This window comes from Marmota monax, unplaced genomic scaffold (genome assembly GCF_021218885.2).
Source record: "Marmota monax isolate L192 unplaced genomic scaffold, Marmota_monax_Labrador192_F-V1.1 WCK01_AAM20220418_F8-fsc00030, whole genome shotgun sequence".
NCBI lineage: Eukaryota > Metazoa > Chordata > Mammalia > Rodentia > Sciuridae > Marmota > Marmota monax.
Window position 1 is genome coordinate 4,612,795 of NW_026691988.1, and position 18,233 is coordinate 4,631,027.

Below are 18,233 nucleotides of genomic sequence, written 5' to 3' on the forward strand. Positions count from 1 at the left end.
AGCCAAAAATAAGTACAGTATGACCTCCTTTTCATTAAAAAATATGTAAATACTTCTGTAGGCAAGACATACTAAAACCTTTCTTTTAAGCACTGACATTTTAGTAAAGACCACAGAAAAATACAAACAATAATAGTACTTTAATTTACTGATAAAAACAAAACAAGTTAGTGAGAAAAGGAATGACTGGAGGAAACAAAATAATGGTCAGGGAAGACATCTCTAAAGAAGTGACTTTTGCTCAGAGGCCTGAATGCCAAGAAGGAGCCAGTTACATAACAATCTGAGAAGTGTGAAGCAGAGGAACAGTAAGTGCAAAGGACCTGGGGTGCAATGAGTCTGCTTGTTCAAGAAGCAAGAAGAAAGCCTATGTGCTAGACTGTGGCAATGGCAAGGAAGAGAGAGGTAGGAGATGATGAGTGGGGCAGGGATTAGATATGGAGGATGCTCTGGGGGGGAACATTGGGATTCACATGTAATAGTAAGTTTCAAGCACTGTTGCTGAGTTTTAAGTTGTGGAATGACATAATCTGATTGACAGGTTTAAAAGTATGCCTTGGATACTAAGTAGAAAAGACTACAGACAGGCAAGAATGGAAGGAGGGAGAACAATTTGGAGGCTGTAGGCTTCCAGAGAAATAACAGCAGCTTCCTTCTGGGTGGTGACAGCAGAGATGGAGAGATGGGCAAACGGGTCATAGACAAATGAGATCTGCATTTACATTAAATGTAGGGAGGGAAGACTCTCACTGTCAGAGTTCAGGGTTAGGACCAAGGATATGAAAGTTCATGCTCCGGGCGGAGGCACAAAGATGGTTCACGGACAGGATTAGTCAGATAAGGTTCCCTGCAGCACCACTGAGTCACATTGTAAAAGATTTAATTCAAAAAACAAAGAGTTTTGCTCAAGTTCAGTCAGACACAACACTTATGTTCACTCATATTTTTTTTTTAAAAAGTCACTGGAAAGAAGAAGACTTTCACTCTTCAGCTCCCTTGGGAACTGGGCATGTAACATGCCTATAATCCCAGTGGCATGGGAGGCTGAGGCAGGAAGATCCTGAGTTCAAAGCCAGCCTCGGCAACAGCAAGGCACTAAGCATCTCAGTGAGACCCTGTCTCTAAATAAAATATATAATAGTACACATTAGAGCTGGGGATGTGGCTCAGTGTTTGAGTGCCCGAGTTCTATCCCCAGTACCAAAAAAATAAACTGCCTTGGATCATTTATTAATTTTTACACCTTAAGCTTGGGAAAATTTCAATAATGAAATCAAAGCTATTGAGTTTTTCTCCTCAAGGGAAAATAAACTCAACCAAATATTTTCAGATATATGACATTAGAAGTAGACAGCATACTTTTCCTGAATAAGCTGCATTCTTATTTTACCTATTTTACTAACCCAGAAAAGAAAAAGAAAAAGAAACATTGATATACATCCCCATCCCCTATTCCAGAATAAATACACAGTTCAGTCAGACACAGCACTTATGTTCACTCATATTTTTAAAAAAATATGAGTAAACCCACTAACTTCTCAGGACTGGAACTCTTACTAATGAAAAGCTCACCAAAAAGAGAAGTCATGTGTTAACACGCAAAAACAAGTGTCTGCTTCACCAGACCCTGAAGTGAAGAACTGTGCTCACTCGGTATACATTTATACAGACTTTTAATTTCATCTCAAAGTCCTAAGAACCTTGAGCCGACAAAAGTCATGAAGTGATCTTTCTTAAAACAGGGAAAGCATTTGCACAGTGTGAAAAGCTACTTAACAACACAGTGTTTTTTTTCAGTTCTAAACAAGACTGTGTTGAAGTAATAACTGTATTCTGAAGGAGGCAAATTATAAAAAGTGAAATAAATCATTTAACAAAAATGTTTTTCCATCACCTCTCTTAACATTCATAACATGGGCTGAAGTTTACACTTCATGTCTCCCTAGAAAGTTCTTACATCCCAAATTTTAGGGAAAACATACAGAGATGAACATGTGATACATTATACATATTTAAGCAGAAACTTCTGTATCGTGAATTCTGAAGCATTGATTTTATGTCACCAATGGATCTGCTTAATTTTTTTTTTAGCGGTTAACTTTTAGTCACTCCCCATTTTTCTTTTTCAAATTATTTGTTTTAAAAATTCTCAAATGCAGGAATTCTCATGAGCATTAGCAGTAAGACTTACTATAACACGTAAGTATGGGAAAATTTTATCTCAAGGACTGCATTTTAGAGTCAGCTATTCTCATTTTTATTCATCAATTTCTACAATTCATAGTTTTATTAATTCTGATAGTATCTGCAGTAGAAACTTCCGTACTCACAACAATCCCATTTCCTAATGCTTAGAAAAAGTTCACAAATCTTGGTGGGACTCTAGTTGGTCTAGTAAATGGCTGTTTTCACTGTGGAATTTTATAAACAGGTATGTATCATGGACCCAGATATGACAACTGGCCTTTTAGTAATAATCCTGCATATGTTACAAGAGCTTTCAGGACTCTAACAGAATAAAAATCTAAACAAAACTTTAGAGTTGGAGAGACCAAAATTGAGCCCACAGAAAAAATATGTAAGAAAACCATATCCTGGAAAGTTGAACAACTTATTCAAGCTCATTCTACTTGGATCCAATTCAGGAAATGAACGTGCACACACACATAGAAATTTTCCTATTATCCACTGAATTTCCCAACTTGTTTACTTTCTCAAAACTCTGATTAATCAGGGAATTACAATATAAGCCACAATGCGATAAAAATATAGCTAAAATGGGTAAAATTTTAGTCTGTAAAAGCTGGCAAGGATTTTGAGCAATTTAACTCTAATGCACTGACTGGTGGGAGTACAACCTAGTACAACTATTTTAGTAAACTATTTTTGCTGTATCTACTGAAGCTGATCAAACACATATCCTATGCCCCAACAATTCAAATTTGAAGTGCACACATGCAACAGAAAAATACAGAATGTTCAGAGAAGCACTGTTTATAATAGCAAAAAACAAAACCAAAATAAATCAAAGAGTAGAAATACAACAAATGTCCACAAATATTGGAAAGAACAGCTTGTGGTACATTTGAATGTGGAATACTATAAATGAGAACTAATGGCCTACAGCTAAATGGATAATTCCCACAAACATGATGAGAGAATGAAGCCCAATACAAAGTAAAACATACCACTTGATTCGATTAATGTTCAAAAACTAGGGAAATTCATCAGTGATGTTAAAAGTCGGGATACTCTGGAAGGCACGGATGGCATATAAGCATGAAATGGACTTCTGGGGTACATAATATTCTGTTTCTTGACATGTGGTGTTGTGATGGATAATTCATTGAACTACACATTAATAATCTGTGTACTACATAATATGAGCATGCTTCTACTTTTAAAAGTTTAATTTTAAATTCCAACTTTATACATGTTACATATTTCAATACATCTCTTCTGCTTCTTTTAAAAATGTGAGTTCTCTCTGTGTGTTCTAGAGACATTTTTCTACATTGCTGGTGTTTGAGCAAGGATGAATGGTCCAGGGGAAAACATTCTTCTGAGGTTTACTCACATGATAGGCTCAGACATTTCAACCCAGAAAGGCTTGCTTACTTTTATGCTACATATCACAGGTAGGAGTTTGTCTCAAAGAAAATTCAGAGGGATGACAGAGAAAGCTAATTGGTAGATATTTTATTTCCAGGTTGCTAACAAAAATGTTACTTTTGAAAATCTCAATTTGGAGTTTGGGAATGAAATGTAAGTATTCCTTATGTGCATGATGATCTTCTAGATCTAGAATAACAGTCTTATTTACATGTCAGTTTCAGTCTACTGGGAATGACTTCCCAGAACACTGGGTGAAGGATGATGAGATGCAGGCTGGGGTAGAGTGCCTGCCTATCACACTTAAGGCACTGGGTCCAAAACTCAGCACCACATAAAAATAAATAAATAAAGCAAAGGTATTGTGTACATCTACAACTAAAAACAAATATTTTTTTTAAATGACTAGATGCCATGAGAGGCCTGCAATAAAGAAAAATGTCTATGCAGTGAGAGGACAGTGACAAAAACAACTGACTGACTCTGCTTCCAAAGGATAAAAGTATTTGCTTAACCATTTTAATGTTCCACAGAGAAATTCTACAATAAACTTCTAGCTCATTACAGTTCTTTAACTTATTATTTAAAACCTGCATTATCTTAATAAGTGTATGTCTATAATAATTATTATTTTAATTTCTGTAATTACATAATTTTAATATAATCATATATCTACAATACATAAAATATACCTATTACATATGTATTTAAACAACTATAAAACTTAAATATATTCAAGTTATATCACTGTAATATGGTTTAATTACTGTACTAATTAAGCAAACATAGCACTTTAGAATATCTTTAACAAAGACTGGTATAGCAAAAAAAAAAAAAACAACAACTTTTAGGTTTAAAAACACTTTGTTTCTTCTATCCTGTTCTTGAACAAACAGAATTGCCAGATTACAATACTTGTAAAAGAAAACAAAATTCCAATCTTACTGTTTTTGGGGAGTTTCTCTAAGAACCAAAAATCTTTTTGACTGCTGTTTTGTTTTCTGGTATAAACTAAACGATACAACTCAGATGTTTTACAAGCTGTCATATATCTGACTGAGTCCAAGATGAAAGTGAACTTCCTCATTACAGCCCTCAGGAAACCTTTAGCTTTGGCTGAGCAGATGCTGACATGCTAACTACTGTACTTACAATGCCCTATCTTTAGATTCTCCTACAAAATAAATAATTTGCACTGACATGAATTCAGAAGATGCAAATGCTAGCGTGAAGAAAAGAGCCTAAAGAGGGTGCTGAGTACTTTTTATTCATCACATCCATCCAGTATTATTAGCATCACCAGATTGGGGGGTGGGGGGAATGAACTAAAGTTTCTCACTTCTGCTTCTCACTTCCACATGGTTTTTGCATAGTCCTCACCAGGAAGGTGTACTGGATGATGGGCTAGATTTTTAACAGTGGTTTGCTCTGTCTGAATCTAAACCTCTCTTCATTTAGATATTTTTGAATCTCAGAAATTATAACAATTACACAGTGGTGACTGGTTTCACTAAATTCATGACCCAACAATCTCAAACGTGTACTCAATCTGTCAAATCCTCCTTTTCCACTCCCTCTGGTATGTTCAGTGTCTTAACTTTCCCAACCATAAGCAGTGCACTCTTTTTTTCTTTCCAAAACATTCCATTTTATAAACTTTCATTCCATTGCATAAAATTCTATTTTCCCTCTAATTTTCTGATGACTTTCCCTCATATTTCACTTAAAAACAGGCCAGTTGGAGAGTTCTCCCATCTTTGTTCAACCGTTTCCATCCAGATCAGCCATGCCTTGTACAGTGGATAAAAGATAAATCTCTCACTAGCAGTACATTCCCAATCCCCTCTGGCCTTCAAATACATCTGTTTTATACTTATATTTTCATTAGAATCTTCCTTTTCTGGTGGAAAAATGTAACACCTTCCCTGACCCTCATTCTACTCCCACGGCAGAGTCTGCTAGCTACTAAATACTGAGCCATCCCTTTTCTCTCTAATGAAAGCAATCCCCAATTTTGGTGAACAACAGTTCAAAGAGGTTTGTAGCCTCCCTAGTGGCTATGTGTAACCTTGAGATCAATAAAGCTGAGGTGTGCAGAACTCTGCAAATCTACACTTTGAAAATAGACATGAGACCACTCTTTTCAAAGTTTGCAGTTTGCTGAATCCAATTCTTTGCTTTTATCTTAGTTTCTCAGTAGCATTAGCCACAGATGATGCCTCACTCTTGAACATTCCTTAATGTCTAGTAATCTACCGTATGCTCTTTTTGTTCTTACTTCCCTGGTTATGTCTTCTCAGATTCCCCATGTTGCTTTTCCCTGTCCTCCTGCTTTAACAGTTGTTAATTCTCTAGCCCTTTACTCTTAACTCATACTTTCAGGATTATTTCAGATTTATGGTTTTAATAACCACTTATGCCTGATGACACTTTGATTTCCAAAGGCATATACCTAAACCATTTGTTATCTCCCTCCCTTACTGACTTTTTTTCACATGTTAGGCAAGCAGTTTACCACTCAGCTACATCTCATAAGTCACTTAGATGTCCATAAGACATCTCAAAATTTGCTAGGCCAAAACAGAACTCCCCCTGACTAGTCCACTCCATCTCACATATACTTACTACCATTCACTCAGTTGCTCAATGCAGAACTTACAGAGTCACCTCTGACTCCTCTCTCTCAGCACCACTCACTTTCATAAGCAAGTCCTACTGGCTCTGCTTCCAAAATACACCCATTGCTTCTTTCCATCCTTTTTATCACCCTGGTACAAGCCAGCATCTCTCTCTCTACAATGACCACTATATCCCCTGGCTATGCTCCCTAAGTAGCAGTCAAAGTAATAGTTTCAAAGCACAGATTGATTGTATTTCTTGCTGCTTAAAAGTTTTCAATTGATTTCTACTCCCTCTTAGAATGAAATCTAAACTCCCCACACAGCCTACAAAGCCCTACATGAGTCACATAGCCTCCTCTCTGATTCCTCTCCAGCTACTCTGTTTCTGTGGTACTGGGGATTGAACCCAAGGACACTTTACCATGGAGCTACATCCCCAGCCTTATCCTTTTTATTTTGAGACAGGATCTTGCTGACTTGTCCAACTTGTGATCCTCCTGCCTTGGTCTCCTAAGTCACTAGAAATTTCAGCTGTATGCCACTAAGCCAGCCCTCTCCAGCCACTCTGGCCTCAGGTGCTGTACTTTGGACATACTGGCTTGGTTCTTCCTCTCACCCTTGCCCCTTGCTCCATTGTTCTGACTATCTCAGGCTCTGGACTGCTTTAGAATTTTTTAAAAAGCATTAAAAGGTCATTTTCTCTTTTTTAAAATTGGTTATTTTTAGTTATATATGACAGTAGGATTCATTTTGATATAATTATATAAGCATGGAATGTATATTATTCTGATTAGGTCTCCATTCTTGTGGATGTACACAATGGTGGGATTCACTATGGTGTATTCATATAATATATAGGGAAATTATTTAGATTCATTCCACTATCTTTCCTTTTCCTATTCCCCCTTCCTTCCCTTGATCCTACCATGGAGCTACAACCCAAGTTGTTACCTATTCCTCTCCTCTACCCACTTATTGAAAGTTAATTTCCATACATCAGTGAAAACATTCAACCTTTGGTTTTAAGGGGCTGGCTTATTTAATTTAGCATGATCCATCCATTTACTGGAAAGCGTCATAAAGTCACTCTTTAACAGTTGAGTAATACACTATTGTTTTTAATACTAGGCATTCCCTCCATCTGCGATGTTCTTTCCCTATATCTTTTCTCTGCAAGCCCGTCCTTGTCCTTATTTAGGGACTACCTAAGTGAAGGCAGCTTCTGCCAGGTACTTGCTCTCACATCATTTTTACCTTCTTATATTTTCTTCATAGGAAATTGGACTGTTCATTATTTTTTTTATATCACCTGTTCCTACTTAATCCACTCTAAACGACATGAGAATAGGACCTTATAGATTTTACTTATTGCTAAATTGCAATGGTATGAAATAGTTTTCTAGCAAGTATGAGGTGTTAAAAGAATTATTTGCTGAACAAATGGGGACAATATCAAAATTCAAAATCACTTAGTCTGAACCATTATTCCAGCATTTAAAACTCTGATTAACAGACCTGAGAAGCATCTGGCCACCTCTTCTGTTCACTTAGTAACAGAGATTTTACTCTTCCTGAGGGAGGTGATCCCATCCCTTAACAACGTGTATTATATGAAAGCCATTCTCAGTTGAGTCCTAGCTACCTGCGGCTTCTGAACAGGTGTGGAGGCCCATGTTCATGCAGAACACACACAGGACATTGCTTTGCTTATCAAGGATGCTGACTGTACTTTCTCTTGACTTAATGGTCCCAGTCTTCTTAATAGTTCTAAACGTGGGATAGTTGGAAGGGGGGTAGAGGGTCACAGTAAAACCATACACAGAGCTAGCAACCCGGCCATGAATGTTCAACTCTGGCTGAAGTTATCACTTCTGGCTAGATTAACTGAGCTCTTAGTAACTGTGGCATGATTCCCTTATCTCCTTCCAGTTCCAGTTCACACACAGTCTCCAATCCCTGTACTTTCACACCACCTAGTGCTTATTACTTCTACAATCTGAGAACACTTGTAGTCACTCCTCAGTATCTTCCTCAAATTCCTGACAACATTTAGTGTTGCTAGCAGAGGAGACATACCCTGTTTTTTTGGAAGGGGGCCTCTGGTCTCCTTTCTTCACAAATGTCTTGATTTTCCACATGTATAAATTAAAATTATGAACTTTCTTAATTTTCACACAGGTACCTAGATTCACTTGATGCAGATCAGCAACATTTCTAACCAGCAGGAGGAGTCACAAAAAGGAGTGGCTCCGTAGCCACCATCAGAACAGATCTGAGGCTGGAAGAGGAAGGCAGAATCAGTGATGGTGTCCTGAGAAAAACTGGAACAGTCCACAATGGACCCTTTCTACACTGCCTGTTCTGGACAGCATTATACTCAGGGATATTCACTTCCTTGTTCCTCTAAGAATAGCAAAGAAAAATCCCAATCAGAATAAGGGTTATTTTACATGGCTGTACACAGTGGCACTTTTGTAGAACCATCCATAATCTAATTACACCTTTTGCCTCCAAACCACTGGCATCTCATTTAAATCATTCAGGTAAAGTGTTAACTGTTAGGAGGTTAATGATTAGATAAAGTACAATGCAGTCATTTACAAACATTTATATTTCAGCAGTGTGTTAAAATTCTGATAATAAGAAGTAGTCTTAATAATGTAGGCTGAAGAATAACATACTCTCAAAGAATTCTGGCAATGCCCTGATGGAACATCAATGATAGCAAGATGACTAGAATAATTCACAATGTATAATTTAACTGTGATTTAGGAAAAAAAATTAATAAATAAAATATTGAAGGCTCAAACTTGAATATTTCCTTTAATTTGTACATATACTCTGAGGAGTAATAATTTCTAATAAAACATCACAATCAGTCTCTGAGAAGTATAGCAAGGGACAATTTGGGGGGAATCTTCTATAATATCTGTCTCAACAGATTAAAACTTCCATTGTACTATGGATTGAACAGGGTCTGTCCCTACCAAAATGCATGCTGAGGCTTGGTCCCCAAATTGTTGGGAGGTGCCTCTGAGAAATGATTATGTTGCTAGGAGGAATTAATTATTTTCACTCTTGGAACTAAAGCAAGACTGGCTTCCTCGACTTGCTCTCTTGCCATGTGATCCCTACTGCCATATGGATCTCACCAGAAGCTGAGCAGATGAAGATGTTATGCTCTTAGAAGCACAAAACTGTGAGTTAAATAATTAATGTGTGGTAGGCACAGCAGCTCCAAGGGGTTGAGAACAAGAGGACTGCAAGTTCAAGGCCAGCCTCAGCCATTTAGTGACGCCCTAAGTAACATAGTGAGATAGTGAGACACTGTTCAAGATACAAAAAAGATTTTTAAAAAAAGGGCTAGGGATGTGGTTTAGTGGTCAAGCATTCCTAGATCCAATACCCAGTACCAAAAAAAAAATAATTTTTGCTTAATAACCTACCACTCCCAGTATTTTGTTATAGCAACACAAAAAGGATTACTCTGCTTAGTTCTTCCTATGGAACTGAGTCAGCAAATCTCAAATCTAATACAGAACCAATGGTTTTAGAACAAATACAAGTATCTCTCATCCTTTTAAGTCTTTATTTCATTAATGAAATAATGTATTATGTGACTGGCTCTGGCATTCTTCAGAAAAATGCAGTATCATCTCTTCTATTATACTTAACTCTTATATTCATTCTAAAGAGTTCTATTACTTTAAACTTAGAAGAATGCTCCACCTTCCAACAACTGCTGAAATTATCCTTTTAAGAACCTCCACTAAGTTCAGTTAAGAATTGAAAACAAATAGTGAAGTCAATTTGAAACTCAACTCACAACACTGTGTGATCTTCTGGATGTTGGAAGAGATTCGCTGAGCCAGCTGGGCAGGGTCTCCACCAATTCCTGGAGTGTAAGACATGGCTGATTTGTTGACTCACTAAATTCATCAGATGTTGGTTGGCTGTTCAGTTTTCTAAGCGGTCATCTAGAAAGACATAGTCACATAATTGTATTTTAAAAGTGATTTGTTTACATTTTCCAAGTCATCAATCTGGGAGATTACAGGGTTGAAATCTGGCAACAGGACACATCATTAGCAAAACTCTCAAGCCTATCGAACAAACAAACAAAAAACAAGGCTGGACTTTTAGGGGCAGAGTTGTATTCAACATGCTTAACAATTAAAATAGGTTCTAACTGCACATTCTCTTTGAAAATTTCTTTGATCTAAGGAAGATCAGGTGTATTTTTTGTGTATAATTCCTCCTTAAAGAAACTGCAAGCAACTCTAAAGCAGGACCCACATGCTGTTAATCTTTCTCCAACATTCAAAACAACTCTCAGCATGGATTAGACATGTAATTATTAACAGAAAACAAGACTTTGGGCTATTCCCAGAAACTTCATTGTATCTAATGTAATATACACAGGGGAAGCTCAGGGACACATAATTAATGGGTTTCTAATTTTCATGGGAAAGATTAAATTTTGAAAGGGCAGAGACACAACTGAGAAGAGAAAAGATATCCTATAATTTTCTCATCATGTTCTTGACATCAAGGAGAATAAATTCCTCTTCTCTTCCAGCAGCCAGCATCTCAAAATATGAGGCAAAGCAAGGGGTTGCTACAAAAGGAAAGGAAGATGAACTTCTTTCTTGTCTTCAATCCACACCATACCATTCTGGATTTAGAAAGGAAGTTGCAAAGCGGTATTCACATAGCACAGCACTGTGAAAACAAAGAATTTCAACTACTACATCTATCTCCCCACTATGTTTGCATCAGAACACTGCAAAGTCATCAGATACTAGTAAGAGCCCGCTCCAAGTCTACCACTAAATGAAGCACTTAGCAGATACAAAACTCAAATCCAGCTTGTCAATTAGGAGAAAGGATAAAATTAATAAGGTAAACCAACAAAAAACAATGCAATTCAATAAAAAGTCATGTGCTCGGCAAAAGTGACAAAGGCCACAGAAAGGAAAACTTACTATTGCCCTTATTCCGAAAGCATCTATGAAAGAGAAACATGAGATCCTGAGACTTGGGTATTACTAGTATGGGTAACAAAGGTGAGAACATGAAGACCAGGCCTGATAGACCCACAACACGTGAAAAGGACTCAAGTATTTGCCAAAGAAGGGGAGGATCTTGTCCAGTCCTGGATCTGATGAATCATGGCTGGACAAAAGGGAGGCAGAAATGACAGGAAAAGAGAAGAACAACCTAACATCTACCACATATCTGAAATGAGAAGACTTTCACAGAGATTGTCTAATGATTGGTAAGCAACCTGTGGCTTATGAAGATTCACCAGTTGGTTCAAGGTAACAAAACCCTTCCACTCGTGGAAGGGGGGATTCAATCCAGGATTCATATTAAAAGTTACCAAACAGAACAAATGCCACAGAATAGGAAGGGCCCTGGATGCCAGGCTTGGTCAAAATACATTGCAATAAAAAGACCACTGGATATTTTGAATAGGGGAGAAGAGGTTACAAAGATAGCCAAATTTTGAGGATGCTGAAATCCCTCCTATGAAAAAAGTTTATTTGCAATTACTCACATATACCTTCTCTTGGACTTTAAATCATCTCTAGATTACTTATAATGCCCAATGCAATGTAAATGTGCTGTAGATAGTTGCTATACTGCACTGTGTAAGGAATAATGGGGTGGGGAAAAGGTCTGTAAATGTTCTATACAGATGTGATTCAAACAATATAACTTTTACACACAGTTGGTTCAATCTACAAATGTGGAGCTCAAGGGTACAGAGGACCGACTGCATGTCCCTTTGTCTTCAGGGACAGCGCTGAACACTGAATGAGCTGGTAGAACAGCAGGGATCTGCCCAGTCCATGGCATGGCAGAACATGCCTGCATTTCTGTTGCACTGTGGAATGTGCGGGGCCACCTGAGGTTCTGGGGGCTTCTAGATGCTTTTTATTCTCCTTGTTTCACAGGTTCAATTTGTCTCTTCTGAACCAAGTCCTACATGTAGAACTGAAACCAATTTCATTAAAGGGCAAATTCAAATCTCAACTCAGACACCTGAGCCACTGCAGCAGGGTGAGAATTAAACTTCCTTCCAGGACTTGTGCCTGTAGCCTCCTGAGGAGCTGGAGCCAATACAGAACAGACCAGATGTGAAAATTCAGTCAGACCAACATTACTCTGAGCATCCTACCAAATGGATCTCTTGATTCTGCATTTTTAAAAAATAAGAGCTTTATTAAGATATAATTCACACACAATTCACTCATTTAAAGTATACAACCTAATTTTTTAAAAATATAAAGTTGTATAACCATCACTATATTACTTTTCAAATATTTCCATTAATCTAAAAAGAAAGTTCACACCTACTAGTAGTTATTCTCATTTTACCCAACCTCCCCCACCAGTGGCAATTGCTAATTTATTTCCTGTCTTTTGCTTATACTGGAGATTTCATATAAATAGAATAGTACAATATGTGTTCCTTGTGACTGGATTGTTTCTCTCAATGTTTTCAAGGGCTACTTATGCTGCAGAAATGTATCAATACTTCATTCCTTTTTTTGACAAATAATATTCTATTATATGGATAAAGAAAATTTTCTCTTGGCTCAATTACATCTTTATTCCTTGCCTTTTATCAACTAAATCTCTAGAAAAACTGGCTTATAGCTAACACAAATACATTGTGAATAAGAAAATGTTCTATTTGTTATTAATGTGTTCTTTTGGGGGAGTCCTCCACCCACTTTAACCATGGACAGAATGAGTATCACATCCACGTCTCCAAGTCATACTCTTAACTTTGTCTTAGTTTAAAGCTTACATGTCTTTGAAACTAAGTGAACTCACCTATTGCCTGTACAGCTGCCAATGCAATTGGCAATGGGAAATCTTGACCTTGAGCAAGATACTTATCATCTGGGTCTTCTGCCAGGACCAAAACGAGATAATGCATGTCCAGGAATGAAATGCCCTTAAAGCCTACACAGAGGAAAGGTGTGATGTGCTTATGTATGTGCAGGGCCTGCCTCTTAACTCTTCAACCACACAGTCAACTGTGACCTACCTCTCTCCACAGACAGAGTATTATCAGAGTCCTGTTAATTCATGTACCGATTTGTAGTATTTTCCTCAACCCTCAAAACTCATGCACATCTAGCCTAAGTCTTCTCAGTGTTTCAAGAATAGCTGTCTTCTTTCCAAAGAATCAATTAGACACAAGACAACCAGTTGTCATCATCCCAATTGAAATGCTAAATAAATTTGCAACTAAATTTTTAAAAGTTCCTGTTAGTGAGCAATCTGGGCTCATTTATCCAAAGAGCTGCTACTCTTCCATTGTCCAGAACTTGTTAGACAAAGAACACAGATGTGACCACCCCAGGTAAGTCTTGAGTGAAGAATAAAAAGCAATTTGCAAGAGGCCTATTTCTTACCCATTGTGCTTTTAACATTTTCCATTAATTCCTATAGCAAGTCTCTGAAGGATATATAATTATTGTGGTTTTTCACATGAAGAAACTGAAGCATAATGAGAGCAAGTAACTTGTTGAGGATAAACAAGAAAGCTAAAATTTGAACTAAATCTTAGAGCTCATTTTCTTAAAACAATAAACCTTTCTGTATAACAAAATTAAGGAAGTTGCACCCATTAAATTCGAATTAGCCAATTTACCACCTTTCTGTAGGCCCCATATGAACTTTTGCTATCTTCACTCCTAAAATTAGGACAACATAAGTTGATAGAGGTAACAATTGAAAAACACATTCCTTTTCTACTAATAAGTGATACCTAAAAGGCTCCTCTGTTGAGATGTGAGATATGAGACAAGAGAAATAAAGAGACCAAATAACTAACTTTACTGTGAAAAAATACACACAAATGGATATAGAAATAACTATAAAAGTTTACGATCTTTGCATGTAGGCTAAATCAATGCTATTTTTCAAATGTTATCACTATCTCTAGTCCCAGTCCAAGATGCTATGCACTACAGCATTCTTTGAAAGCCAATTAAGAATTCCTAGTGTCAGTGGACTGTTAAAATGAAAATTAAGAGACAAATGCAAGTCATATCAGCCACCTTCCAAATGTTCAAAAATTTCATGTGGCTAGTAACCAGCAGCTTGGATAGCTCATTTATTCTTCATTTCCATTTCTGCAGAAAATTCTGCTGGACAGTGGTCAACTCATCATCTCAATAATTATCTTTCTATGAAGATATAAAAGCACTATAAAGAGAAAAAGGGGAAGGGAAGATCAAAGTACAACACTCATAAAGAGAGGTTTCTCAAGACTGCTTCTAAGGAACAATAATGAACAAAGGGAATTTTAATACAGAATCTTGAATGTCAAACACTATCCTCAGTTAGTACTGGACATATTGCAACATCCTTAAGATTTCTATTAAGCACAAGCTTCATGTTTTTTTTAAAATCTGGCCTAGGCAAAGAAGTGGTCAGTTTCACTTTGTCAATAACTGCACTGACATAAAATACTGTACTTTCCTCCACCTGTGCCCCCAATTGTGTGTGTGTGTGTGTGTGTTTGTAAGTAGATGTATTTTTGTTGTTGTTGTTTTTTTTTTTTTTGTCTGTTTATGGACTTGCTCTATTCTCAGCATTTAGCTACATAGTACATGCTGAATAAATGTTTGTAGAATGAATAAACAAATGTACTTACTTCCTCAAAGCACACACCCAGTCTGATGGTAAATAATATCATTTCTAAAACAATGAAATCAACTGCTTTCTTGCAGCCCTGAACCTTTCTGACTGCCATTCTCTCTCTAGAAGACTCGAATCCCATGATCTCCATGTGACTGGCTCCTTTTCCCAGCAAGGTGGAATCACATGCTAGAGAGGCCTGATATGAAATAAGAAGTCACCACTCCTCACACTCTCCACCAATCTAACTTACTGCCTCAAAACACTCATTGCTATTTGAAATGATCCAATTAATACGTTGTTCATTATCTATTCTTACCTCTGGAATACAAACAGGGGAGAGATGGCCCATAGCCCAGTAAATAGTAGATGCTCAGTGAATATGAGGGTGCTCAGTCTCCAAACTGAGTATTCTCTACACAAACTATAGGAAGTGCATTCTTTAGCTCAGTTCTTTAATTATCATACTACAGTATTTGATTTTAGTTCACTGCACCAAGAATTTTTTTTCACTCTTTTACATATTAAAGTTTCAAGTCATATGGGACTACAGCCAATTTTATCCACATTTACTGCAGATCCTTATATAATTCATTTCTCAATCACCAGCACTCAGATTAAGGGATCATAACAAAATTAGGATTGCCTGTGTTAATCAGGAGCAGCACAATAAAATATCTAAAGAAAAATGAGGCAGACTTTAATGAGCTAATATAGTGTCACATTAATTTCTACAGAAATTTTGAACTACAGCCTAATTCTTAACTGGTCACAAGTCTGAGGCCAACTTCTCAAAGGTGCCTGCAGACCAAAGGCTCATTCACATCACAAGACACAATTTAACATTCATATCTATCTTTGCCAGATTTGGCACTGAGCACACATGAGCAAAAGAAACATCCACCTTCAACATTACCAAACAGCACAGCATTTCATGATTACTTCCTTTCCTTCAAATTCTGGCCAAGTTGTAAATCATAGTTATAATCAGAATACAAGGATCTGAAGTGATCAAAATGATACATATATTTACATACATGTATATATTTTCATATATGAATATATTTACATATATACATATTTACACACACATACATAAAATGTCTCCAAACAAATATAAGAAATTTGAGAGGAAATAAAAAATGACAGCATTTGACCAGAAGGGTATTCTTTTTGTTTCCTTTTTGTCTGAATTTAAGTAATCTTGAAAACAAGGTGGGAAGGTGGGAATCCTTGAAAGAATTTGTTTTAAAGATCTTTACCTATATACCTATTAAAGACATGTACTGAGAAGGTAATAATAATAATTAAAAAAAAAAAGTTAGCTTGTCAATCATCAAGCCAAACAAAACCAAACACGATGAGCCTCGGAAAAAATGCAAATAGCTCGTTTGCTACATAAGCGTTTCAGTTCCTCTATAACATAAGTGGCTTTTTTTTTTTTTTCAATTTGTGAGTTAAAAATGAGGAACAAGGCAACTGGTTGGATCTAGAAGGCCTCGGCAGTGCGACCAGGGTGTCGGCGGGAAAGTGACGGCTGGACCAACGAGGAAGGCGGGGCGGACCAGACTGGGGAAGCCTGTGGGGCTGGAGGAGCTGACCCGGTCAGTCGTGCTGACCCGCCCAGCCCGGCCCTGCTGAGCCCCACGGAGCGTGTGGGGAAAACGCAACGCTCCGCGCAGCCGCGCCGAGTGGGGGGCGTGGACAGCTGCGGGCGCTCCCAGGGCCCCCGCAGCGCGGCCCTTCGCCTCTCGGGAGCCTGCCGCAGGGCGGTGGCCACCAGGCAACGCTCACAAACGCGCGACAGCTGCAGGAACACTGCGAGCCCGGGACACCTAGCCCTGAATAACCTCGGCCCGCTCTCCAGGCTTACCCCGACCTCCTCCGCTTCCTCCTCCACCTGCGGCGACTGTCATCCGCCGGCCCCAGAGCCTCCAGCAGCAATTCTCAGCTGATGGGCGGTGGCGAGACGGCGCCCGGCGCGCAGGCTCAGAGTCCAGCCCAGGAAAGGAGGCGGGGCTCACTTCTCTCCCATTGGCCTGTGGGGCTGAGTGACAGCGGCCCTTCCCACCCCCTTCTTTTCAAGCTAAGGAATGGAGGTACCAGCAAAATTCCGAGAGAGCTGTTCTTTGAAGTCTGAAGTGCAGATGATGAAGGCCTGCGTGCAGAACCGAAGCGGAGGAAATGGAGGGCGGTGGCGTTCTTTTTTCGGTGAAGCTAACCCCTGGATTCGTGTCTTCACCCCGCCCCATCAGTTCATTCCTATCCTGTTTGCTAACCTTTAACTCTCAGTAGGCTGTATTCACAGCTCCATTTAAAAATGCGAACACAAATATGGAATCCTAGCAAGAACTACGAAGGAATAAATGAGGAGTCCCCTCCGAGTGCTCACTTGGTAGACAGATTTTCATAGTGCATGCAAGTCATCCTAGTACATTTCAAGTCATCTTTGAAACGCAGGGTATAGTTTTCACGGAGTTTGAAAACGATCAGAAATGTTCCACTGATAATTATTCAAACATAATGTAATTGTTAATTGAAAAGCATCAGTTGCTTCAAGGAAACAAAATACTCCAACAAATCATTTAGAAGATGTATTGGCTTAGCCTTTGCCTATATTAAGGTAATATTTTCTGAAAGAACACCATGATATGTGATATCAAAAGTCCGGATGCACTTAAACAAAAAACAAAACCAGAATGTTTTAGTATTACATGAGCAAATTATAGATTGTTTGCTTTTATGCATACACATATAATTAAATTAATAAGGTCAGGGTTACTCTCTGGCTCTTCTAAATTACTCTCTGGCTCTAGTAAATGCTCCTCTTCTAGAGAGAAGTAGGCATGTTGGTTATTCAGATCTCATACACCCTTAAAGGCAGTGTGATTCAACTAAAAACATTGAGGATTTTTGTTTTTGTTTTAGTTTGTTTGGTTTTCTTTGTTTCCAGTGCTGGGGACCAAACCTAGGGCCTGTTCGGTAAGTGCTGTATAGTTGAGCTATATCCCAGTCCCTGTTGGGGACTTATAGAAATATTGGCCCAATACAGTTAAATTTACTGCTTTTTCAAGACATACAGGAAGTCAGATTTTTGTGTGAAGTTTCTTTTTTTACATTCTTGTATTTTAAAAAAATTCTGTAATTAGACACTATATATATTTGAACCTCTATAATAGGAATTAAAGGTGGAGAGTCCCTAATAGAAAATCTAGGTTTACTTCTTCATTTCACATATTAAAGAAACTGAAACCTCAAAGCACATCAAGGTCACACAGCACAGGTACAAATATGCTAATTCAGAATCTAGAGTATTTCCTTCCATATTATTCATTC

General features: G+C 37.9%; 1 protein-coding gene across 2 annotated transcripts in view; it reads right to left on the reverse strand.

Annotated features, from left to right (window-relative positions):
* The window catches only part of Stx7 (syntaxin 7), a 42,170-nt gene extending 25,254 nt beyond the window's left edge, over window positions 1–16,916 (reverse strand). The window contains exons 1-2 of one of the 2 annotated variants that reach the window (XM_046449664.2): window positions 16,771–16,915; window positions 10,060–10,210 (exon numbers count right to left, since the gene is read on the reverse strand). In XM_046449664.2, coding sequence (XP_046305620.1) covers window positions 10,060–10,144 — 85 coding nt within the window. In that variant the 5' untranslated portion in view covers window positions 10,145–10,210; window positions 16,771–16,915. Of the gene's footprint in view, window positions 1–10,059; window positions 10,211–16,770 lie in introns of both variants that reach the window. The other variant, XM_046449672.2, reaches the window with a different exon arrangement.
* Between the last annotated feature and the right edge of the window lie 1,317 nt (window positions 16,917–18,233).